This window comes from Haliotis rufescens, unplaced genomic scaffold, assembly GCF_023055435.1.
Source record: "Haliotis rufescens isolate VD_foot unplaced genomic scaffold, xgHalRufe1.0.p SCAF_17, whole genome shotgun sequence".
NCBI classification, from domain to species: domain Eukaryota; kingdom Metazoa; phylum Mollusca; class Gastropoda; order Lepetellida; family Haliotidae; genus Haliotis; species Haliotis rufescens.
In genome coordinates, this window is record NW_025963857.1 from 19,206,681 (window position 1) to 19,232,787 (window position 26,107).

Sequence of the window (26,107 nt, forward strand, 5' to 3'; positions counted from 1 at the left end):
ACATCATGCCATGCTGATGGCTTATGTCATGCTGGAATATATGTCACATGAAATGGATCCAAATAAAGAACAAATATTGATACATTAAAAATAGCACATAAAAAGATAACATCAGCTGATAGTCATTTTCAAGTAAAAGAATTGCCTGTAATGAAGTAAGTAGATAGACAAGTATTATATGTGTTTGTGAATGTCCAGCTCGCCACTGTAATAAGGCGGAGTTATTCTTTATAATGCAATCTATTTTAAAAAAATAATTCAAAGTCCATTGTGGGTGTGTTTGTTGGAATTTCAATTGTGGTGTTGAAACTTAAAAAAGGTACTCCTCACTATAACATGAATGGAGATTTTTATGTCGCCCTGGTTTGTTGTTATAGTGAAGGCATGAGGCCACTGCTCAAAACACCTGATCGGAATAAGTGACTGTAGACTACACTTTGCCGGGCTGGCCATATGTGAGGTTCATTCAGTAAATTCTCCAGTCAGAAAAAAAAGTTGTGAAGCATTAAATGGACCACGGCGATTTTTAAGAATCAGGTAAGGTTGGAATCCAAAATGTCCTGAATATTTTGTACAAGTTAAGTAATGATCAGGATGATACTGAAGAATATTTCATCAAAGGTTGATAACATCGTGACAGTGTCATCATGTCATTTGACATCTAAATAGAATATTTAATGGTGGTTGTCAAATGTACTGTTTATCTCATTGAGTGGCCTCCTCCTTGATATTCAGCTGGAATATTGCTAATTGATGAGTAAAACCACTCACTCACTCACTCACTCACTCACTCACTCACTCACTCACTCACTCACTCATCTAGTTACCTGATTCAAAATATTATGTTCACAAATGGCAGAGATCAAAAGCGTATTTGACATCTGTCATTAAATATTCTATTTAAAAAATAATTAGAACTGATTTTGCCTTACTTCTCAAACTAAGTGCTCCTACTGAAACCAATTCTGGACCAAACCAGTGTCCGAAATAACTGCCTACCCGCCTGCCCATAGCTGTTAACTTTTCTTTCGGGTTGCATGAAAATTTCCTCCACATGCCCGACTGTCTGACAGATAAGTTTAAGGCTACTTACGTATTCAGTTTTATCATAACTCCTCGTAGATTCTCAAACATCTGTTTGCATTATTTCAATTAAATCATGACATGATTTGTCGTGATGTTTTATATGTCAAATTGTAAAACTTATTTGATACTTACTAAGCAATCTGAAGAAAAACATATTCATACTTGTATGGAGTGTATAATCGACCCTTAAACCCAACTCACTCACTCACTTTTACCAATTTTAAGATGTCTTTTGAGCCATAATGTGGCAGTGATCACCTCTTTGGTCATCCTGACCTTGAGACATGACAAGTGACCTTGAACTTGGGACAGTGGATATATTGATTTCTCCCTTGAGAGTGATTATATCAGTTTATCGTCACTCGGCATATACAGGGGATTTGTTTCAGAGATAGATGTAATTGTCATTGCCAAGGATATAATAAACATGACAAATAAATTTATCCCAATGAGACCAGCAGGGAGTGGATATTGGACCATGGTACCTTGTCCGACTCTGGAACCCTGAAGTCTAAACCAAGGTTAAAGGGGGTCGTAACCTGGTTGACTGTGTGTGTCATGATGTGGATTTTTGCAGACTAGACTGGTGAAAAGAAAAAACATACACTTGCAAACTAATTGTAAGGTTTTGACAAAAAAGAAAGGAATAAGATGTAAGGAATTTCAAAACTTGTTCTTAGTAATATGTCTTGTCAATTTGCAGTATTTGTTTTATTAATTAAGACATCACAGTTAATCACATAGCCATAATAAGTTTTACTCTTGTCTAACAAAATGCATTGTCCTCCCAACATGTCCGACCATAAGGGGGCGGTGGGGCAACCTTGTGTTTAAAGCGTTCATTCGTCACGCCGAAGGTCCAGGTTCTATTCCCCACATGGGTACAATGTTTAAAGCCCATTTCTTGTATTGCTGGAATATTGCCTAAAGTGGCGAAAAACCAAACTCACTCAATCACTCCAACCATACAGTCCCATAGTGAAGAACTGTGATTCAACCGTTAAGAAGTTTAGCCAAATGCAGAAAATAATACATGTCATTTAACCATTTTGTAGGACAGGAATCTAACAAGAATCCTGATAAAAACAGGGTTCTATATATATATGTTTGTCTTGGAGGTGTTGAAGCCAGACGTGGTATTCCCTTCATCTCATTCTAAGCAGTCAGCAGGGAAACTCTATCTCCTCGTGATGGACTGGCAACTGCTGCACTGCAAGAATGCAGCTCAGAGGGAACTGCATTTCAGTGGTTGCCACCTGTTGGGGTTCTCTCTGTGAGCAGGCAGGCTTGTCCACTGGTGGGGGAAGGGGTGGCTTTAATCTGATATGCTGGGAGTAATTCGAAACAGTTGCTGTAAACCATACGGTGCCACATATGGAGAGGAGATCAGCAAAACTTACTTTGAATGTGGCCGGAAGAATGTTCTGAGCTGCCAGACGGATGACACAAGCCTTGGATTTACTGGGGTCTGAGTGTGAGGTGGGTAGAAGGTGTTTTTTGTGTGTAGGATTGTGGTCTTTTCGGCATGTCAAGTGATGGTGTTAAATGAATATTCTCACGTTTGGTCTGGTTACCGTGGCGATTGGTCAAATGTAATTGTCTGCAGTTCGGACTTCTAAGGTTATATACCTGAAGATATGGATCATGGCATATTTTCAACAGTCCCGTGGCTGAGATAAAGTTATATCTATCATTTTCATGATTTGACTAAATTTTGGAATGAGTGAATAATTAGTGACTTGATAATTACACTGCGAGAGGTGATAGATGAGAATCATGATTATGTGGGAATGGGTGGTATGGTGGTTTATGGCACTGCAATTCAGTTTGTTACAAAGAGTTGCTTCCCTTAGCTGCAGCGCCACATATTATGGACGCTGACATGCCATGACAAGACTGACGAAATTTCACTTTCTATGTCCCTGTGGGGATTCCAGGTTAGAATTTGTCTCGAACAAGCTACCTATGCTGGTCCTAAGAGGCGACTAAAAGGGGTGGTCAAACTCCCTGACATGTTGTTGGGATGTTATTATACACCACTGGAATGGATCGTTGTCAGAATATCAATCACTGGATTGTCTGGTCCATACTCGATTCTTTATAGAGCACCGCAATATAGCTGGAATATTACAAGACATACTCTAAAGATCTGTGGTTCTATTGAGGACAAATAGCATTAGGACATTTCCAAGATTTTATACACTTTTAATCACATTCATCTTTTTTATGACTAAATTTGAAAAAAATCATCAGAACATTTTGGATGACAATAAATGTCCTAGAAAATGAACCAATCTAAAACTCTGAAATCTGAATCCAAAACGAGAAATGCCCTGAATGCTGACACAATAATATTATGTCTAGATATAGGTAATGTCTGTTTAGAAATCTATTTACGTTTGGCAAGTACTTCAGTATAATTTGCCCCTCACAGCATTTTCTGAGACTTGTCTGGGTAAATACTTTGGCAGTGTTGTTGTTTTCACATGGCAACACACTCTCATGCTTGGCAGGCATCCTACTGGGAAAAGCATCAAGTCTACTGTTTTTGACATGATTTAAGCCATAAGTCACACTGGTTGTGTGATGTTTACATGGTAGTGAATGGTGAAAGGGGGTTGAATGTCACGTCCCAAGATTATTGCACTTATATAGCAATGTGCATGCATGTGTGTGTGCATGTGCATGTACTAGTCCAAACTTATGCCATTTTAGTGCTAGCCCACTAAGATACCTATAATGCCGAAGTTAAACATGAATAACCTACTCAGACACAATATACTGACACCAAGCCAACCAGTCTTTGTTTTTGTCCCTGGCCGAGGGCCAGGCAGGATAACAACAAGTACCATCTTTTAATGTCTTTTGGTATGATGCGGCCGGGGATCGAACTCCGGCCCTTCTGCTCTCCAGGTGGACGCTCTACCACTAGACAACGGAGGCAGTTGTGTGGCAGACTGACATAATTAACACCTGCTTTTGATGCATAATCAGATAGATTCCTCAGTTAAAAGTCTGGATCCAGTTACATTATAATTAAGCTTGTCGTGAGTCTTCAGGCAACTAACAGGAGCAGGTGGTCAGGCTCTCTGACTTCCCAGTTGACTATCAATAGCATAACATTCTATGTCCTGTAGCCTATATGTTTCTGCCGTTCTATATATGCTATATGCCATCTTCGATCTCTGAAATTTATAAACAAATGATTCAGGGTTGTGATTCACCTGAAAAAAATGTAAACTTTTGAAAAACAAGCAAGGTTCAGGATACAGATCATTTTGCACCCATACATCATGTACATAGTACCGGGGATACGTATCGTATCTCAACCCCACTGTATTGGTACTCCTCTAATGATCAAGCTGATTATGTGTCATCATAACCTGTCTGTGCGGGGGCTGCTCTTCTTGTTTCACAGGGGCTGTTACTTACTGGCCACAGTGATACAATTCAATATTGCTGACTGTGGCATTGTATGATAGCGTGGGACGCACCAGGATGTGAGATGTGGACAGGATCCTGGTGTGGGAGGCAGTCATTCCTCCGATGCTAGGTGGTTACTATCTATTGCATGGTTGGAATATATTAGTGTTGGCTTAAATGTACTGGCAGGACAGTAAGTAGAGATTCATTATGCAGTTGATGTATTCTGATCATGTTTATTATGTTTATCTTGTTTATAAGGCCAGATGTTTAGTATTTCTTGTTCAAGGATTATTTTCATAAAAATTATGGTTCGATATTAAATGTTAGGGAAAACATAAAGTAAAGACATTTTTGCTGTTGTGATTTCTGAATTTGATGCATTTAATACACTTTTATTTATTTTGGTGTGGGTATGTTTAATATGTTTAGGGGGCAATCATGAAAGTTGTCATGATGTCTTTTGTGTAATGTAACAAAGAACTGGCCATTGCAACCCTGTCAATGAGAACAGAATAATAAAAAAAAACATTCACAATTAAACAAGCATTTAATAATTATTTTAGGCACGATTTCTAGTTTTCTGTAAAACATCCAAGTTTTAAAATGGCCAGTGATTATTCAATAGGACAACAGCTGGTTTATAGAATAGTTTATGATTGAATAACTGCTTTAATAATCAAAACTTTTTTTAGTATTTTAGTAGTATGACATGGCATATGATTGAAACGGAGTAAGGGTTTATGTATGTACGTGTCATTATCAGGAATGTGCTGATTCAGCAGTCTGTGACTTTAACCACTCTTCCGAAGCATGAGTGTAGAAAAACTTTTTTTGTCTGGTTAGTTTTGATAATGTATGTCTTTTAGTTAGACTAAAATATAATGGATGTGAAACAAATATCAGTGGACCAGTTAGATGAGACAGTCAACTGACTGTTCATGATATTTTGGGACAAAACCATTATGATCAGACAGTGTGGTGGATTTCAGATGATAACGGTAGGGTGTGACAGAGTAGTTGTATGGTGATCAAGTGATGTGGAGATGATTAATACAATTTGTGGAACTATGTATTGATTATTCAGAACAGAGAGTGTGTTGTATCACATTGTAGAGTTCATTAGTGCATTACTTGTGGTGCATGCTGGGCGGGAGTCATCGACCATGACCGTGAGGCTGTGAAATATGGTTGTAATTTTTATGAAACCAAAACCAGTCTAGATTATAAAAAAGGACATATAGCCAGCTCTATCCGCACATGAATTCAACATCAGGAAAATATATTTTCAGAGGAGTGAGTATAGTTTTCACCACTTTTAGCAATATTCCAGTAATATGGCAGAGGACACCAGAAATGGGGTTCACACATTGTACCCATGTGGGGAATTGAACCTGGGTCCTTGGTGTGCATCTTCTCGAGGCAAGTGAGTTAACTGACTATAAAAGTTCAGTTTCCACCCTTGCAGAACTAGGCTGGAATTCCTGGGCTCGATCGGAGCGCCACCAGTGGCTATTACGAGTTATGTGGCTTCTATGCCTCTCCTATGGACCAATCAGATTCCACCTCTCGTATCACTTGCATTTGTTTCAAACAAAACGACGGCGCCCAGTCAAGACGATCTGATCGATAATCAAGATCTTTATTTTGATAAAAAACGTGTCTTACATCGCGAAATGCATCAAATCACGTGAGCACCTTGATTAAAAACATGAAAAGATTTAGAAAATATCTGTTGACAACGAGTTAGCGGTGCACATGTTTTGCAAATCCTGCAATCAACAGAAATCTGCACAATAGTTTACGAACCGGATTTCGATTTCGGTGCACGATTTTGATTGAACTATGCATAGACGCGTTAGTCCAGCCAAAATGTAACTCCATAATAACAGCCTAGTTCGGCAAGGGTGGAAACTGGACTTTTAAAGTCAGTTAACTCTCTTGCCTCGGGAAGATGTTGGTGTGATGAGCAAACGCTTAAACCACTAGGTTATTATTTATCCAACCGCCTCATTTTAGAGGAGAAAAATATATTGTGTAATAACAGATTTTATAGACCACCCGATCCCGTTAGTCGCCACTTATACCACAAGCATAAAAGGCGACTATGCTTGTCGTAAGAGGCGACTAACAGGATCGGGTGATCAGGCTCGCTGACTTTGTTGATGCAATTGTCATTAATCCCAATTGCGTGGATCAATGCTCATGATATTATATTAATCACTTGATTGTCTGGTCTAGACTCGAATATTTACAGGCCGCCGTCACATAGCTGGAATATTGCTGAGTGTGGTGTTAAACAACAAACCAACCAACCAACTAGGTAGGAGGCTTCAGCCATAGATACATGACAGCGATTCCTTAATAGGAAAAAGTCTTCAAGAGATTGGTTTGGTCTGCAAATATTTAATTTATCATGATTATTGCTTGTGTATTTTGTGAGGCTAGAGTTAAATGAAATTTATTTAAATGTGTTGTTTAATTGAAAATACGCTCTTTCAACTTGTTTAATACTTAATATATTTGTTAAAACATTAATTGAAGATGTTTTTTAGTATAATTATGTGAAATCAATCAAGATAACATCTATCAGCATTTTGTTTTGCATGTGGAATATTACATTAAGAAACAAGAAATCCCACTGGTCTGGCCCTAGGATTGCTTGTCACGACTTCACTTCAGTTCCAAAAGCTTTGAAGAAAAAAGGAGGGAAATAGTAGACCATATGTGTAAACTCCAGGAAATCAGATTGTTTGCCCGGGCTTATCAATAAGGGTGCCATAGATGTGAACCGAAGAACCGGGTCTCAGGAGGGAGATAAACTGGCAACATGTGTTACATTCTGGCTAAATCATTGGATCATATCGCCTGGTGCCTGATTTTGGAGGTCAATGTCCTGTTCAGATTACCTCAGGTTTGCAAGTGACATTGACTGCCTTGAAAATCTGGTTATAAGATATGCTCTCGGCATGCTCAGTGTCATGCATAGCTCATTTCAAATTTGTGCCCCCCTCATCGTGCTTGTTTGAAAATATAGACAAGACAACATGGGTTTGTGTTTAAAATCAAATGCATGTTTAGAAGATTAGATTTGTTTGTTGGTTGTTTTATGCCACACTCAGCAATATTCCAGCTGTATGACGGCGGTCTGTAAATAATCGCGTCTGGACCAGACAATCCAGTGACTGACATCATGAGCATCGATCCACACAATTGGGATACAATGACATGCATCAACCAAGTCATCGAGCCTGACCACCCGATCCTGTTAGTCGCCTCTTTCGACAAGCATAGTCGCCTTTTATGGCAAGCATGGGTTACTGAAGACCTATTCTACTCCTGATCTTCACGGGAATACCTCAATGAGTGTGTAGGTGATTACGAAGAGATGAATAATTTTCTTTTGCATTTTACGTTTATTACGGTAAGTTTGATTGGATAGAAGATGAGAAGTTATATGCATAAAATATCATCTTATTAAACATTCATCACCTTGGTACCCTAGGCTATAACTAATTATCAGTAGTGGGTCAGGTAGCAGCGTAACCTTGACATACATCTTGTGTGTAGCGTAATGTGTGTGTACACCATGAATGCTTGCAGCGTTAAGAACATGTGTACTTAGACATGTTAGAAGCAACACACACACATAGATTTGTGATCTATTTAGCTTCATGCAGTCATTATGCATGTACATATATATATTAACTCAATACACTTACTGACGCAATTGGGATGGATGACATGCATCAACCAAGTCAGCAAGCCTCAGACCACCCAATCCTGTTAGAGGCGACTCATGGGATAGGGTGGTCAGGCTCGCTGACTTGATTGATGCATGTCATCCATTCCAATTGCGTGGATCAATGCTCGTGATATCAGTCACTGGATTGTCTGGTCCAGACTCGAATATTTACAGACCGCCGTCATATAGCTGGAATATTGCTGAGCGTTAAACAACAAACAAACAAACAAACCAAATTACTAATGTATTCCCCTGATGAGGGGCATTGAGTAGCCCTAAAGGTTGTTACATTGTTTAATAATGTCAAAGCGGATTAAGAACTTTGTTCAACACTAAGCCCACTAGCCCAGGGCTAATACAAACATGTAAGGGGCATTTTATCTTTACCTTGGGAAGTAATTAGCTTTTAATTTTCTTTCTAACCCTGAATCTGCTGTGTGATAAATGTCATATACCATGCATGGATATATATTTATCTTTACCTATTGTACTTTAATATATTCCCAGTACATTGATACTGGTGGTGAAGCAGTCTCAGTGTACTTGATGCAAGCTAAGTAATGCATGCTTGTCATTGATTGCGGTTCCCCATGAAGATCCTCAGGTTAGAACTGGTCTTCAGCAAACCATGCTTGTCATAAGAGGTGACTAACAGGATCGGGTGATCAGGCTTGCTGACTTGTCATTGTATCCCATTTGGAAAGATCAATTCTCATGATTATTAATGATATGACTTGATTATTTTTTTACCGCTGTCATATAGCTGGAATATTGCTGAGTGCTGTGTGCTGTGTTAAACAACAAACAAAACAAACATTTTGGGATCTGATATATGATACTTTCTGTGAAACACTTTATTCGTGGCAATGGTATGAGTGCCCATGATCCCCATGTAGATGCCATATTGTCTGCATCAGAAGGAGAGGCAAATACAGCCTGTGTTGAAATGCCAAGCTCCTCTGTTGTGTAACAAACTGAAAATAGATCTTGCACACTTTCCTGCAAACATACATACATACATGAGGATGCCATTACACAAATAATCACCACCTGTAGAGTGTAGACTTGCCTCGTCCTCCTGCTGCTCAAAAGGAGGCATCGGTGTAACATGTGGTGGTATGTCAAGGTTTTACGCGGCACAGAAATGAGCATCAAGTAGGCACAAATGTACCGAATGACGCAGAAAAAAAGTACATTGTGCGTCCAATAATATTCATTGTACCAAATTCTTTGCAAGAAATATAAAGCTCCTGTCAATAAGGTAATTATTAAATCTTACAGTACAGTACACTACCGATTTCATTACTTTACTGGACCATTTATTGGATTACCGTATTCGATGTAATAAGCACCCAGGTCGCTCTCAAAATTAGAAATGGGGGCTCTTATCAGAATATTATTTTGGTGAAAAAAAAGAGAGTTGAAAGATAAATTTCGTGGTTTATGCTGACAGCCTGAAATGTTTATATGCAACAGATATATTTTTCCTGAATTTAATTGCCCATAATTAAGGGTGTATATAACACATGAGTGCGTATTATACGCGAATAAATAAGTCTTTTGTACATTGATCAATTGGAAGGGGTGCTAATTGGGATTGTTCACTAGCCAATATATTAGCAAATAACGCTGTGGGCGCTTATTAGAGCGGGGCGCTTATTACGTCGAATACAGTACTTTATTTTTCCCTTGAAATTAGTAATTGTGGGTCATCTAGACCCTTAGCTTTGTAGGGCAACGTATGAGCCTGGTACGTGTTTATACGTAAGTGGCAACTACGATTTGTTTGTTTGTTTGTTTGGTAGTTTAACGCCGCACTCAGAAATATTCCAGCTATTTGACGGTGGTCTGTAAATAATCGAGTCAGGACCAGACAATCCAGTGAGTGATATCATGAGCATCGATCGAAACATTTCAACTGCACATGTTGGTTCAAAATGTCTGCATCATCATGATCATCATAAGCATCATAAGCACTGTTTTACACATTCTACCAGCTAGCCTGACCATCTTACGACAAGCATAATAAGTCTCCTTTTACGACAAGCATGGTTGCTGAAGACCTATTCTACCCCGGATGGCGACTTCGAGGATCGGGTGGTCAGGTTGGCCGCTGGTAGAATGTGTAAAACAGTGCTAATGATGCTTATTATGATCATGATGATGCAGACATTTTGAACCAACATGTGCATTTGTATGTTTCTTTTTTACCTTATTCAGCACTGAAGGGATGCTGTATAAGATGAAGTTAATTCCACTTGGAAATGCCACAAAATTTTGCTTGTTTTCTAAGATTTTAAGATTTGACATTTACGACCAAATGAAAATGATGTGTAATAAATGTAATTTTGAGAAAAATGATATTCAATGCTTGAGGTATAAATTTAATAAAATATTAGGAAATGATGAAAATATATTCTATAACAGTTCTAGATGTGCACTTTAATTTTGGTCAGTATCATGTTATTTACATAAATAGATAGACTTGCATACGTCTCTAAGGCAATAATTATTAGTTTTAATCATAAGTTCTAGATTATGTAAATAATAAGAACAAGTTGTCCCTAATCAAGAGACTGGAGTCCTTACTCCTATCCACATATCTAGACTAATGTCTATTAGGAGGGGGCGGTCGGGTAGCCTAGTGGTTAAAGCGTTCGCTCGTCATGCATAGAAAACCCAATTGTATTAAAACATATTTTTCTAAGTCTACAAGTATCCACTCTATTGTCAGGACTCAGGGGATAGACAGAGGGGAGGGGGGGTGGGGGGGCAGCAGGTTAGCCTAATTGGTTAAAGCGTTACCTTGTCATGCTGAAGACTTGGTTTCGATTCACGACATGGGTACAATGTGTGAAGCCCATTTCTGGTGTCCCCCGCCGTGATATTGCTGGAATATTGCTAAAAGCGGCGTAAAACCATACTCACTCACTCACTCTATTAGGAGGATAGAATTACCACACATCCATGGATTTTTCTTTCAGTACAGCCTTGGAGCAAGGCTAATAAATAGATTACTGACATGACAACGGATTTGCTTAGGTTTCAAATTATAAACCATATTCTTGATTCTATATACTTTACTTCAGTAAATGCAACATTGTTTCCATGGAAACTGTGCATTCAGTATTATGCGGCAAGTTTTTCCTGTGTGTAAATATTATAACCTTTCACCATAAAGGAAGGAATGTGTCCCAAGTCTACATACCTACCCACGACTGTGAGGCAGCCACAAACTATGTATAGTGTTACTGTGATGGTGATGTCAACATGCAATATAACAGACTGTTCAACCTGAAAGGAATGTAGAGCACTGCCAATGACTCTCCAAATCTGTTAACACGCATGCTGTGCTCATGGGTGTTTAGTTGTCATTTGTGATCTTTCAGTCCACGTTGTCAAATCTGCCCACTTCATTCTGGTCATCCTCCACGTAATTTTGCTGGGATTTTGCTAACAGTGGTGTTAAATCCAACTCATTGACTCTCTCATCCTCCAACTGCAAGGTTCTCGACTGATGCAAGTGATGCCAGGACATATTGATTGTGTTTGAATCTCACTTTCTCCCCGATTTGTTTTCCTTGGTTTGTCAGCACCAGATAATTGGCATACACCAATACACCAATACAGACTGCGATAGAAATGAAACATTGTTCAAGGCAGCGTTAACACAACTCACTCACTCACTCACTCACTCACTCACTCACTCACTCACTAGAATGTGGATCAGGAGATCTGGTGACCTTAGAAGACTATTGATAGGATGACAGTAATTGACTCCCTCACTCACTCACTCACTCACTCACTCACTCACTCACTCACTAGAATGTGGATCAGGAGATCTGGTGAGCTTAGAAGACTATTGATAGGATGACAGTAATTGACTCCCTCACTCACTCACTCACTCACTCACTCACTCACTCACTCACTCACTCACTTACTAGAATGTGGATTAGGAGATCTGGTGAGCTATTGATAGGATGACAGTAATTGAATACAAAAAGGTCTCTTTGCTTGAATTTCAGTTAGTCTGAGTGAACTAGAACAGCTGATGTATGGAGAACAAATTCTCAGTCTCTGGCGACTTGAATTAGCCACTTCACTTTGTGTGTCCAGGACAACTTTTGACCAGCTGCCTTAAAAATTTGTTTTTTTTAGAAACTGTTCCTGCATGTCCAGAGAATTTCGTTCACGAGTCATCATAGATTGTAGTTGGTTCTGCTTGAATGAGACAAATATGTTTTCATTTTCTGTCAGTTTTATTCCATCCCAATTTGCCGCAAAACTGAATCTTCGAGAACTGGTTCAGAATTATATTATCAGTCAATGAGGACTACCATTATTGGATTTTTACTTGTCCTGAGCGCAATTTAGTAGTCTCCGGCTTGCGGACTAGCATGAACTTTTGAAGGCTGGAACAGGAAAATAGATGAGAGGCAAAAGTATATTTGCTGTATAACACCATGTCATGTTACTGAGCAACCGTTTGATTTTCATTAGGAGGGGTAGGGAGGACAGGATTATTTTGTAAAAAGTAATCAAACATTTTTTAGATATGCCTTGCATTGGTGGTGGGGGGGTAGGGGAATAATGTGCTCATTTTTGCAATCAAATGTCTGAAGAAAACAGTTTGTTATTTTTATGTTTTTTATAAAACTAATTGAGCACCTATTTTTGTTGAATTTTTTTTTTAAATAATTGAGCTCAATAACATTACAAAAAAGGTGAATTTCAAACAAATGGTTGTTTCTTTCCAGTAGGCTGGGTGATGGTAACAGTACTCACTGTGTTATACAGGTCAAAAACATCCTGTAATAAATGGATGTCGTGGTAGTGTCAACAGGAACCTAACTTGCCTCTAGGACAATGTGGGGATGGTTCGTACTCGTCTAATTTTACACACAGCTTGTTGTGGACTTTAGACATCTCACTTTAATTAGATAGTTATCAGCATATGACAGTGTTGTGGGAATCCTGACTCTCTGCAATGTGGCCACAGACTCGTGAATCCAGGGTAGAATAGGTCTTGAGTGGGTGAGTGAGTGAGTGAATACGGTTTTACGCCGCTTTTGGCAATATTACAGCAATATCACGGCGGGGGACACCAGAAATGGGCTTCACACATTGTACCCATGTCGGGAATCGAACCCGGGTCTTCGGCGTGACGAGCGAACGCTTTAACCACTAGGCTACCCGACCGCCCCTGTCTTGAGCAATCCATGCTTGCCATAAAAAGCGACTGTTTGTCTTAAGAGGCAACTCAGGGGATCGGGTGGTCAGGCTCGCTGACTTGATTGATGCATGTCATTATCATTAATTATATGCCAATTTACGTGGATCGATGTTCATGATTGTCTGGTCCAGCCTCAATTACTTACTGCCTTCATATAGCTGGAATATTTCTGAGTGCGGCGTTAAACAACAAACAAACAAAAACAATATGGTAACAATTGTGAGTTAATAAATTGTTGTCCTTCCCTGCCTTTAGTAATATTCCAGCTGTATCAAAACAGGTGTGTAAATAATGAGCTTGTCCCATGAAACCTGTGGTTGACATCAGGGGCAACAATCCACACCATCAGGGTATGACGACACACTCGGCTAGGTCATACAATGTGACCACCTGATTCTCTTATGGTCCTGTCTGATTTGAGCCCACAGATTCAGGGTCAGTATGGTACATATATATCTGATGCTGAGTGAGTGAGTGAGTGAGTTAGGTTTTACGCCACTTTTAGCAATATCAAGGCGGGGAACACCACAATTGGGCTTCACACATTGTACCCATGTCGGGAATCGAACCCGGGTCTTCGACGTGACGCCCCGTATCTGATACTAAACTAAAGCTAACACTAATGAACTAATTTTCTAAATGAAAATTGTTATTTGTGAATTTAAAGTTGTTAGTATGTTATTTTGATACTGTTAGTTTAATGAGTAGAGGGGCAGTCACTAAATAATATTTTGGCTGTATTCAAGAAAAGGTCAAAGCCATTGTCAGCCTAAATGTGGACCAAATTACTAATCACTAGATAACCAGATAATTTTCCCCGTCAGTGAAGATAAATATTTACAGACTTATCAACATCAATTATTTCTACTCTTATCAAAGGTCACATGGTCAAGGTGTGATCTAAGTCATGTTTCATCTCTCCTTGATTAACATTCATGTTGACGAAGTATTATATATAAGCAGCAGTTTTCGACAGTAGGTTAAGGGGTGTTTACCGAACCCTTCATGTTACATGTTAACCATCTAAGGGACCCACGATTAGAATGAGTGAGTGAGTATGGTTTTATGCTGCTTTTAGCAATATTCCAGCTAATAATATCATGGCGGGGAACACCAGAAATGGGCTTCACACATTGTGACCATGTAGGGAATCGAAACCAAGTCTTCAGCGTGACAAGGGAACGCTTTAACCACTTAGTCTACCCCCCCCAAAAGATTGGAATATTTAAAATATTAAATCCTCAGGTTAGACTTAAAGACCCCTCTGTCTGTCCCCTGAGTTCTGACATTGAGCATATACTTATCATGCTTATAGACTTATATGAAAAAATATTTTTAGAAAAATATGTCTTAATACAATTGGGTTTTCTAGGAAAGACTAGGCCCCAAGAAGCTGTTTGTCTTGAGAGTCAATTGAGGTAGATCTATTTGCTGGGCACAGTGACTTGGCTGACCGGGTGTCATCATGCCCCTGTTGTGTACATCTTTCCTGTTAAACAGATGGTCCAGGTTCAATTACTTGGCATGCTGTGATGTGGCTGGAACATTCATGAGAATTTTAACCTCTCTTGAAATGCAGTATTATTACCCCATGGGGAAAACATATGGGTGTGAATGTTATGATATTTGAACAGTGTGCACAATTGCTTTTCAGTTATTCCAGGCATTTGATTGGCACAATTATCACGTGTCTCAGTCCGTCCACTCCCTCCCTCCACCCTCCAAACACACACACAAATTCATGTGCCCCCCACACCCCATCCACTGCAATCATGTATCTCTCCTACCCCCATCTCCCTCCCTCCGCCCTCATCCCCACTCCCACCCCCATCTCCCTCCCTCCACCCTCATCCCAACCTCCCACAACAATCATGTATCCCCTAACACCACACAACCACATTCATGTGTCTCCTACCCCCCTTCTCCCTCCCTCCACCCTCAACCCCCACGAGATTCCACCCACCACAACAATCATGTATCTCTCCTACCCCCATCTCCCTCCCTCCGCCCTAAACCTCACTCCCCACACCCCAACAACCATGTATCCCCCAACACCACATAACCACATTCATGTGTCTCCTACCCCCATTCTCCCTCCCTCCACCCTCAACCCCACTCCTACCCCCATCTCCCTCCCTCCACCCTCATCCCAACCTCCCACAACAATCATGTATCCCCTAACACCACACAACCACATTCATGTGTCTCCTACCCCCCTTCTCCCTCCCTCCACCCTCAACCCCCACGAGATTCCACCCACCACAACAATCATGTATCTCTCCTACCCCCATCTCCCTCCCTCCGCCCTAAACCTCACTCCCCACCCCCCAACAACCATGTATCCCCCAACACCACATAACCACATTCATGTGTCTCCTACCCCCATTCTCCCTCCCTCCACCCTCAACCCCCACCCCCACAATATTAATGTATCCCCCAACACCACACCCACAACATTCTTGGGACTCCCACACCCAAAACACAGCAACCATGTGTCCCCCCACACTTGCACATCAGCAATTCTTCTATCAAGGCGAACAGTGCACCTTTAACAGACTTAATTAGCAGGTGAGCCAGAAAGTATAATGGCTGCTGGGAGTTCACAGAGGAATTCATTAGATCTACACTTGTCCATGAGTTGCTGGCCTGGTGTTGGAGGGCTGGTACAAGCAGGCATGACCAGAGTAGTGGAATGAGCACGGTACAGTCACTAGGTCGGGCGTCATGGGTCACTAGGCACAGCAAGCCCTGCTGGAAGAACCAGCTTGAGTATGAAAAGCGGAGTAAGCGTGCTGCACTTGAATTAAACAGCACATGTTACAGCTCAATAGTGGCTGTTCAATACACCAGGACTCACAGTGCTGTATGCTGGGACGTACGTACGTGTTATGGGGTGTTGACACTGCTGCAGTTGGGCTTGGCTTTGTATTGAGACAGTGTAGCTTGTGCAGCACACTGTAGACTGTCAGGTGTAGCGGATACATTATCAGCAGGTTGTGGGGACCATCAGGTGAGTGGTCAATTTCAGCAGATCTGTGTTATCAGGGGTAATCTTTGTTGTCAGTTGCAGCAGAATGAGTGTTGATTTGTTACATGTACCGGTACAATGCAACAGGGTTTGTGTTAGATGCTAGAAATTTGATTGCTACCCATGCTCAGAATGTAGTCCATGTGTGGAGGTATTATGATTCTGTTCCCTCAGAGTGTGGACTGATGGACTCCCATTAATAATAATAATATAATGATAATTATAATTATAATAATATTATTACCGTATTCGACGTAATAAGCGCCCCGCTCTAATAAGCGCCCACGGCGATATTTGCTAATATATTGGCTAGTGAACAATCCCAATTAGCACTCCTTCCGATTGATCAATGTACACAAGACTTATTTATTCGCGTATAATACGCACTCGTGTGTTATATGCATTCTTAATTATGGGCAATTAAATTCTGGAAAAATGTATCTGTCGCATATAAACATTTCAGTGTGTCAGCAGAAACCACGAAATTTACCTTTCAACTCTCTTTTTTCCACCAAAATAATATTCTTATAAGAGCCCCCTATTTCTAATTTTGAGAGCGCCCTGGGCGCTTATTACGTCAAATACGGTATTATTAATAATAATAATAATAATAATAATAATAATATTATTATAATAATTATATAATATAATTTTAAATAAAAAGTCTGATGATTTATTGGTTGAACGTATCGCATGTACCAGATTATTAAAACACAACTACCTCCATGAACCCTGATGTCTGTGGATAATATAACAGAGACATCTTGTCACCTCATAATCCTAAGTTCAGTCAAAAATATATGTTGACTTAGTTGAAGACCAGCAGAGTGCAGGTATGTAGAATTAACGGAGTTAGTCTTGTGTACATTTATTATTTCATACTGAAAGAATCAAATGTAAAAAGGGAGATTTGTTGCAATAATATGTCAGAAAAAAGGTATTGATTCTTATCCACTATTATAAAACGAAACTGTTGTAAGCCAGTAATTTCTAAATAATTTTACGGGCTCATTTGATTGCCAGCATTATTCCTTTGTCCCTACATTGGCCAAAGCGTGGAAGCGGTACTTGCAGGTAGTCATTGTTATCCCGATGGAGCCACTATTCATGGCCGTTATGGTTTGATATGCAAATTACTATGACTCACATGTGTCGATGCATGGTCTGTGGAGTAGATTATGGAATATTTCAGAATGGAGACAGCTCGCTTATTGTTGTGTTGCAGATTTACTGTTGTGTCTTGAGGTGGTAATCAACAATAAGAGAGTGTGGTTTAACGCTGCTTTGAACGTTATTCCCGTATGAATCACGGTGTGTCAGCTTGATGTGGTAGGAAACTCCTGAATGATTCTAATCAAAAGAGAGCACACCAACGGATGTAGAGGGCGCCGTTGTACAAAGCGATCTTAGCGCTGAGGTGATTGTAACTACCATCCCTTAACACACCAACTGATGTAGAGTGCGCCGTTGTACAAAGCAATCTTAGCGCTGAGGTGATCGTAACTGCCATACCTTAACACACCAACTGATTTAGAGGGCGCTGTTGTACAAAGCGATCTTAGCGCTGAGGTGATCGTAACTGCCATACCTTAACACACCAACTGATGTAGAGGGCGCCGTTGTACAAAGCGATCTTAGCGCTGAGGTGATCGTAACTGCCATACCTTAACACACCAACTGATGTAGAGGGCGCCGTTGTACAAAGCGATCTTAGCGCTGTGGTGATCGTAACTGCCATCCCTTAACACACCAACTGATGTAGAGGGCGCCGTTGTACAAAGCGATCTTAGCGCTAAGGTGATCGTAACTCCCATACCTTAACATACGACAGTCATAGCGCTAAGGTTGTTTTGTACAACGGTACACTGTTCTAGATTCAGAACAGTGAGCACGGGGATAGGGCCTGAGGTACCAACTGTGTAACATTTTGGAGGATGGGGAAAAAATAAAAATGTGAAAACAAATTTTCCTCAAGTTTTACCCCAAAAGGCATGCTGGGTGTCCTTAAATAAGATGTGCTGTGAAAATAATTATATTGTTTTGCTCCATATTCCACTGGAAATAACTGTTTGTGTTTTGAAGCAGTGAACCAAAATATATGCTGTTGCTCACAGAACTGTAGATGCTCTCTAGATAAGCGAGCCTAGACCAGACAATCCAAAGATTGACATCATGAACATTGATCCACGTAATTCGGATACAGTGATATGCAACAACCAAGTCAGGGTGCCTGACCACCCGATCCCATTAGTGGCCTTTTGCGGCAAGCATGGGTCCCGCCAAAGACCCAAGTTTGATTCTCCACATGGGTCCAATAAGTGAAGCCCATTTCTGGTGCCCCCTGCCGTGATATTGCTGGAATATTGCTGAAACTCACTCACGACACTTACTCACTTACTCATCTTCAATAAAATGTTATTGATCATGATAAATTAATTATAAGATTTTCATCCTGGCTCAGCATGAAGATCTGTTTATTGTCCCCTACCTCCTGTCATGGAGACCTGGTGACAATTTACGCCATTTATACGCAGTCTTACCAAACATTCATGCTTCAGTCGTCATGTAGTAGCATGATCAGATATCATTATTAGTCAATTATATGACGTCTCTACATACTTAGCGATAAGGCCAGGCTTTTTTTATTTTTAGGATTACGGATTTTTCAGCCCAAAGTCCCGGGTTGGAGGAGGGGGAAAAAAAGGCGAGATGCATTTTTTTAAAATGCAGAATGCCTTTGGCATACTTTATGAACATATTCTGTGCTCAAAATTTTTTTTATTAAAAGGTGATGATAACAAATGAAATAACTGACTACGTGGCTATCGGCTGGGGAAAAAAAATGGAAATCTGGTTTTATTTTTTTTACATTTTCTCAAACAATTAGAGTCGGCGGGTTTGTAATCCGCAAAATATGTAACACCTGGCCTAACCCATGTCTTGTTTCGTAACATGATGTAGCCCAGTCGTCTATGGTGTCACAATTCACTGTGCAGAGTTGAGTCCCTTTAGCACGCCCGAAACTGTAATGATTTATAAATCCTGGTTGGCCCCGATGATATTTCTCGGTTTGTCAGTGCCATACCCATGCTCGTGGCTTTCACCGAGTATTAAATTTCAGTCTTACCTCCAACATTAGGCTGATATGCCTTGATATAACTGGAATACTGTTAGAAGCAGCATTGAAGCCAACTTACTAACTCTTAACATGGGGGACACGGGTGGCCCAGTCGTCTAAGGCGCTGCAATTCACTGTGCAGAGTTGAGTCCCTTGGGCGCGCTAGAAACCTATGATTGTGGGTCCGAATCCCAGTTCACCTTAATTATGTACCAAGGTTTGTTAGCACCATACCCATGCTTGTGGGTTTCACCGAAGTGGTAAACGTCTGAGACCTGCATCACTTCAGGCTCTCCTCCCACATTAAGCTGACACGCCGTGATATAACTGGAATAGTGTTAAAAGCGGCGTTAAACCCAACTCACTCCCACTCTTATCATGATGAAATGTTTAACATCAGGCATGACAACATGCAGCAGGAGGCTGTATATATTTTCACAGATTCCCGACTGATGAAATGATTACAACTGCACCTGTTGCATTCCAATAATTTGTCTGTCGAGAATAGACTTGTCAAGCTGTGAACCACATATATATCGACAGTTCACATCCATTTTTTTCTTTTGTCTGACATTATTTTTAACAAATTGGTGAAATTCTAGTAACTAATTCATTGTGGCCTTATTGAGTATATTTTGTAAAGAATGAGAAATTGTTACCAGTGATTGAATGGGTTTCATTCTTCTACTTTGAGGTCAGCCATATTGGTGGACATCTGCTTGTTGTGAGTTGTCATTGTTTGATGGAGGTATCAGCAGCTATAAAACAGATACTGTATTCCCAGTCATGATATACACACTAAGACGGGGAACGCACAAGTTTCACCGAAGTGGTAAACGTCTGGGACCTGTATCACTTCGGACTTTCCTCACACATTAAGCTGACACGCCGTGATATAACTGGATATAACTGGAATAATGTTAAAAACGGCGTTAAACCCAACTCACTCACTCACTCTGATCTTGTTTTCATGCAATAATATTTTTTTTTAATTCTGCCATTTCAGAAAATGGCCCAAAGCAGGAACAAGACTGTACAAGGACATGAACATATGAAGGAAACAAAACAATAGGACAGAAGACTAATAGAAAATCCTCCCAATGAAGGACGTCACATGACCAGCTGAGATTTGCGGCCATATTACAAACAGAACAAGATGGGTGCAGTAAACAGTTGCTGCATACCTCGACGATCGTTCGAGGAATGCAGGGAAAACAAGATCAGCACACCACGTGTCAAAGGTCATCGACGCAATTTAAGCGCTACATTTAATTTTTCATTCGGTGACGATGATAGCGGGGATACAAATACCACCTTGCTTAACATCAATGTGGCTACGGAGGAAGAGCTTATGACATTGCCGGGGATTAACAGATCAACGGCACAAAATATTATCGACTACCGAAGACAGATTAGCAATTTCAAGAAAATTGAGGACCTTGCCTTGGTATCGGGAGTTGGTGCCACAAAATTAAGTCATATTCGATCCGAGATTTGTGTCAGTAGTAAACGTACTCCCAGCTTACACAGCAATTCACCAGATGGCAGTAAGTCGGATCTGAACAGCAGCACAACGTCAAGCTACCGTGAGAGGAAGAAAACAAACGGGATGTCCCCTGTCAAGGTCAACGTGAACTCCGCCAATGTCTTCCAGTTGATGAAGGTCAAAGGTCTTGGTCAGAGTCTTGCTGAAAATATTGTGATATATCGTGACAAGAAGGGTCCGTTTAAGTCTATCGATGATCTAGTCAAGGTGAAGGGCATTGGCCCCAGTATACTCAGTGCAATACAGCATAGTTTGACATTAGATGACAGCGATGCTGCCAAGAAACCGTCTAGTGTGTACATAAACGGAGGATTGCCAAATAATAGCAATACTGATAGCCATTGTGAATGTAATGATATTGGAAGAAATAGTTCCAGAGCTTCCATGGATAACTTGGTGGATATACTCGGTCCGCTTTCCAAGAAACCCTTTCGGGCGGAAGTAGTGCCATTTAATTTTAAGTGGAAAAACAGACGAGTGTTTCGTATTGCCAGTTGGAATCTTGAACAGTTTTCTGAGGAAAAAAGCAGGAATCCAGGTGTGCAGGAAGTGGTGGCCTTGACCTTGCTGGAAAATGGGTAGGTAATTTAATGATAATTATTGTCACAACAATAGTTGTGTCATTACAGGCCACACATAATAACATGTTATTCCACTCGAGAAATAACAGGCAACTATGCTTGTCGTAAGAGGCGACTAACAGGATCGGGTTGTCAGGCTCACTGACTTGGATTATACATGTCATCATATTCCAATTGTGTGGATCGATGCTGATGATGTCAATCACTGGATTGTTTGGGCCAGACTCGATTATTTACAGACCATCATCATATAGCTGGAATATTGTTGAGTGTAGCATGAAACAACAAACAAACAAACAAGGGAAATAATACATTATGCTGGAACTGCATTCAGTCTGCCTCAATCATAATGTATCATAATGGTTTCCAGAAGACTGTCATATTATTTTGAAACATGTATAAACACTTGCCATGATAGAAATCGTATTCCTGACTTTAGCCAAGCATTATATCTGATAAAGAATTTTACAACATAGAGATATATATACCTCAGACAGTGTTAAGATAAATGAAAAATGATCAATACTTAACTAAGATCAGATAATGATATTATCCTATCTCCTCCTCCACCTCCTCCTACTCATACTCCTCCTCCTCCTCCTCCTCCTACTCCTCCTCCTCCACCTCCTCCTACTTCTCCTCCTACTCCTACTACTCCTCCACCTCATACTCATACTCCTCCTCCTACTCCTCCACCTCCTCCTACTCCTACTCCTCCTCCCCCGACTCCTACTCCTCCTCCACCTCCTCCTACTCCTACTACTACTCCTCCACCTCCTACTCCTCCTACTCCTACTCCACCTCCTCCTACTACTACTCCTCCTCCACCTCCTACTCCTCCTCCACCTCCTACTCCTCCTCCTCCACCTCCTCCTCCTCCACCTCCTCCTCTCCTCCTCCACCTCCTCCTACTCCTCCACCTCCTCCTACTCCTCCTACTCCTACTCCCCCTCCTACACCTCCTCCTCCTACTCCTACTCCTCCTCCTCCTCCTCCTACTCCTCCACCTCTTCCACCTCATCCTACTCCTCCTCCACCTACTCCTCCTCCTCCTCCTCCACCTACTCCTTCTCCTCCTCCTACTCCTCCACCTCCACCTCCTCCTCCTACTCCTCCACCTCCTCCGCACCCTTCTTTTCTGGGGCATAACCTCTCGATTGGTCAATAGGAGGGACAAATAAGGGACATATTAGCAAACATTTCAGGCTTATAGCATGAAAGGAAGCAAGAGAGTTGCTACAATTGTGAAAGCTAGGTCCAGCATGCCTAGAGCAGGGGGGTAACACAGTGTATATGCCCCATGCATGAGTACACTGACACCCTGTAGGTAACCCAGCCACACCTCATCCGTGTTTTTTTTTAAAGGTAGGTCACAGTCACGGTGTACACATGAAGCAAGGGGCTGTGGGGCTGTGGGGAAACTACTGAATGATAGAGCTTGGCATGTTCAGTCCTCACCCTTTAAGTCGTTGGTGTGAATGTCATTATGTTCATGACATGCATCGCCTATCATGTATTCCTATTCATGGTACACCTGTACAGCTTGCACAAATTTCAATGTGTTAGGAGCAAGTGAGTGAGTGAGTTAAAAGTTTAACGTCGCATCAGCATTTTTTCAGCCACATAGTGATTTTGGGAGCAAGTGAAAAGTTTGATGTATAAATATCTTAATTCTTTAAGTTTAGGGGTGGGGTAGAGAATAAATTAGAAAAATGAATCCAACTCAAGTCTAGAATGCCTCATCCTGAAATAAAGCATTGTTCTGGGCTCCATTTGGATTATATTTTTATATTTTTTAGATGTATGTTTTTCAGTAAGATGACTATATTTCTGAGACTAAATGTAAGTCCAGGGATGGGGAGGTTCACACTGGTTTTCCATCTGACAAAATCAGTTGGTTTTTTTACATTTTTAGTGTATTGTAACCATGGTAACAGTTCAAGTCTTTTCCATTTTTAGGATGATTACATTCACCTTCCAGTTGATAAAAGTACAAAATGTCCGATAGGGAATAGTTTGACGATAGCCCTGGCAAAATGTAGTTAGATACACGTATGAAGCGATCTGGTCATGCACACGCTGAAATTGACTGAAGTTTTATCTTGATTCAAACATATTAAACTTCAGAAGCAGGGGTCCGGAGAATTTAAAATCCCAATCGGACATTTGCATTTAGGCCACGCCCCCTTCAAATAGTATATTTTAGTACGACTTCACACACATAACAAGTTGTTACGTAAATGTTCCCTCGTTATTGCGCGCTTTGGTTATAGTGTGCGGTAAAGCATGGCTCCCAAAATTTATTTCCAATGGCATGATGTTTTCCCCCATTTCAGAAAACATTATCAGCTAATTTCCGGCTTAGTTTAAATTACGAGAAAATACACACGGTAATCGTAATCTCTGCATATAAAACAATGCCTTGGAGAGCAGGAAATACATTTTCAATGGTAAATCATGTCTCGTGATGTTTTATATCAAATTTCATACTTTTATTGACCAAGTTTGTTTTACCTGTTTATTCACCTGAATTCGCTGAAGGGATAAGATAACGCTCATCAATTTTTTTTACCCCGAAGGTAGCGTCGTTTGTTTTTTAAAATGTCCGGACAGAAAAATTTAAATGTCCGGTAAGCAATATTTTAAACTGGACATTTGAGATTCCCAATCGGACATGTCCCGTGCATATGACCGTTGCCGGACCCCTGGTCAGAAGGAATGTACAGTAGCATGGAGTTCTAGATAATTTTTGTCATTAATCAATATATCACGTGACTAACCACTGGTCCGGGTTACCCGTCCCAGCCCTAGTGCTTGAGTTTCTTTTAATGAAGAGATCTATGCAAATAATCAAGTTCGTCATTATCAATGATCATTTGATCATATTTGAAATGCTGTTAGGTTAAATGTTGAAAGAAGTGTATTTGAGTGCACAGCGCATAATTCAATACTCTTTTTGTTACTATAGCAATAAGCACACAGGACCAGTCTGATAATGAATCTCAAGAAAACTGCACCGTCATCAAATAGGCAGATACTCTTTATGTTATAGAGTTAGGAAAACGTGGAGGACTCCATCAACCCAGGACGTGCTGTGTCGTGATGACCTTTAATTAAACACTTAGAATAGGTCACAAGAGTTGTCGGATGAGTGTCACGCTGAACTTGCTCCAGTATTTACTGTTTCAGTATCTGATCCTCAGAGTCAATAAATTATTAATTAACGGTGCACTTTTATGAAGCTATTTCAAGCTTCCAGTTGTTTTATTTATACATGAAGGGTAGCTAAGAGATAGATATCAACCATGTTTGGTTGGAAGCAATGTCTCCGGTGGTGAGGATTCAAAATTGGACAAATGGGGGGTGGGGTGGGGGGGCTGACCCCCCTGAGGGGCTGAGGGGTGGGGTGGGGGTGAAATAGGAGTAATTTGGCGTTATTGCTTTAAACAACTTCTTCTCTGGAACGAAGAGATAGATACCAACCATATTTGGTTGGAAGCATTCTCTGATGACGATGATTCAAAATTGTACAAAAAATGGTGGGGCTGACCCCCTAAGGGGCGGAGGGACAGGGTGAAATAGGAGTAATTTGGCGTTATTGCTTTAAACAACTTCTTCTCTTGAACTGAGAGATAGATATCAACCATATTTGGTTGGAAGCATTCTCTGGTGGTCAGGATTCAAAATTGTACAAAAAATGGTGGGGCTGACCCCCTAAGGTGCGGAGGGACAGGGTGAAATAGGAGTAATTTGGCGTTATTGCTTTAAACAACTTCTTCTCTTGAACTGAGAGATAGATATCAACCATATTTGGTTGGAAGCATTCTCTGGTGGTGAGGATTCAAAATTGTACAAAAAATGGTGGGGCTGACCCCCTAAGGGGCGGAGGGACAGGGTGAAATAGGAGTAATTTGGCGTTATTGCTTTAAACAACTTCTTCTCTTGAACTGAGAGATAGATATCAACCATATTTGGTTGGAAGCATTCTCAGGTGGTGAGGATTCAAAATTGTACAAAAAATGGTGGGGCTGGGAAATATTGGCAGTATTATATACATGTACAATGCATATGTATATTTTGTCATGATTGCGTAATTATCCAGGTGAGCGATACAGGCCGTATGGGCCTCTTGTTTTCTATAAAAAAAAATTGAGCAAACATGCAAATAGTAATAAATTTGAAATTTGAAATTTTTTGGTTTATGATTTATTTGGGTCAGATTGGTCAGATACATAAACTGAAATTTAAAAACATGTCCCTAAGCTACTACTATGAAATAGTGTGATTATAAAGACATGATAATTTTCTGGACTGTTGACATGCTGATGGCTGAGAGCTGGTCTGTAA

At 40.5% G+C, this 26,107-nt stretch overlaps 1 protein-coding gene across 6 annotated transcripts in view; it reads left to right on the plus strand.

Moving 5' to 3' along the window:
* Positions 1-26,107, plus strand: part of LOC124138009 (endonuclease/exonuclease/phosphatase family domain-containing protein 1-like) — a 68,282-nt gene that overhangs the window by 15,902 nt on the left and 26,273 nt on the right. For 2 of the 6 annotated variants that reach the window (XM_046504516.2, XM_046504518.2), the window contains exon 2: positions 20,640-21,757. In XM_046504516.2, coding sequence (XP_046360472.2) covers positions 20,790-21,757 — 968 coding nt within the window. In that variant the 5' untranslated portion in view covers positions 20,640-20,789. Of the gene's footprint in view, positions 1-403; positions 538-2,318; positions 2,566-4,618; positions 4,703-16,077; positions 16,498-20,639; positions 21,758-26,107 lie in introns of those variants that run through there. The other 4 variants (XM_046504520.2, XM_046504515.2, XM_046504519.2 and 1 more) reach the window with 4 other exon arrangements.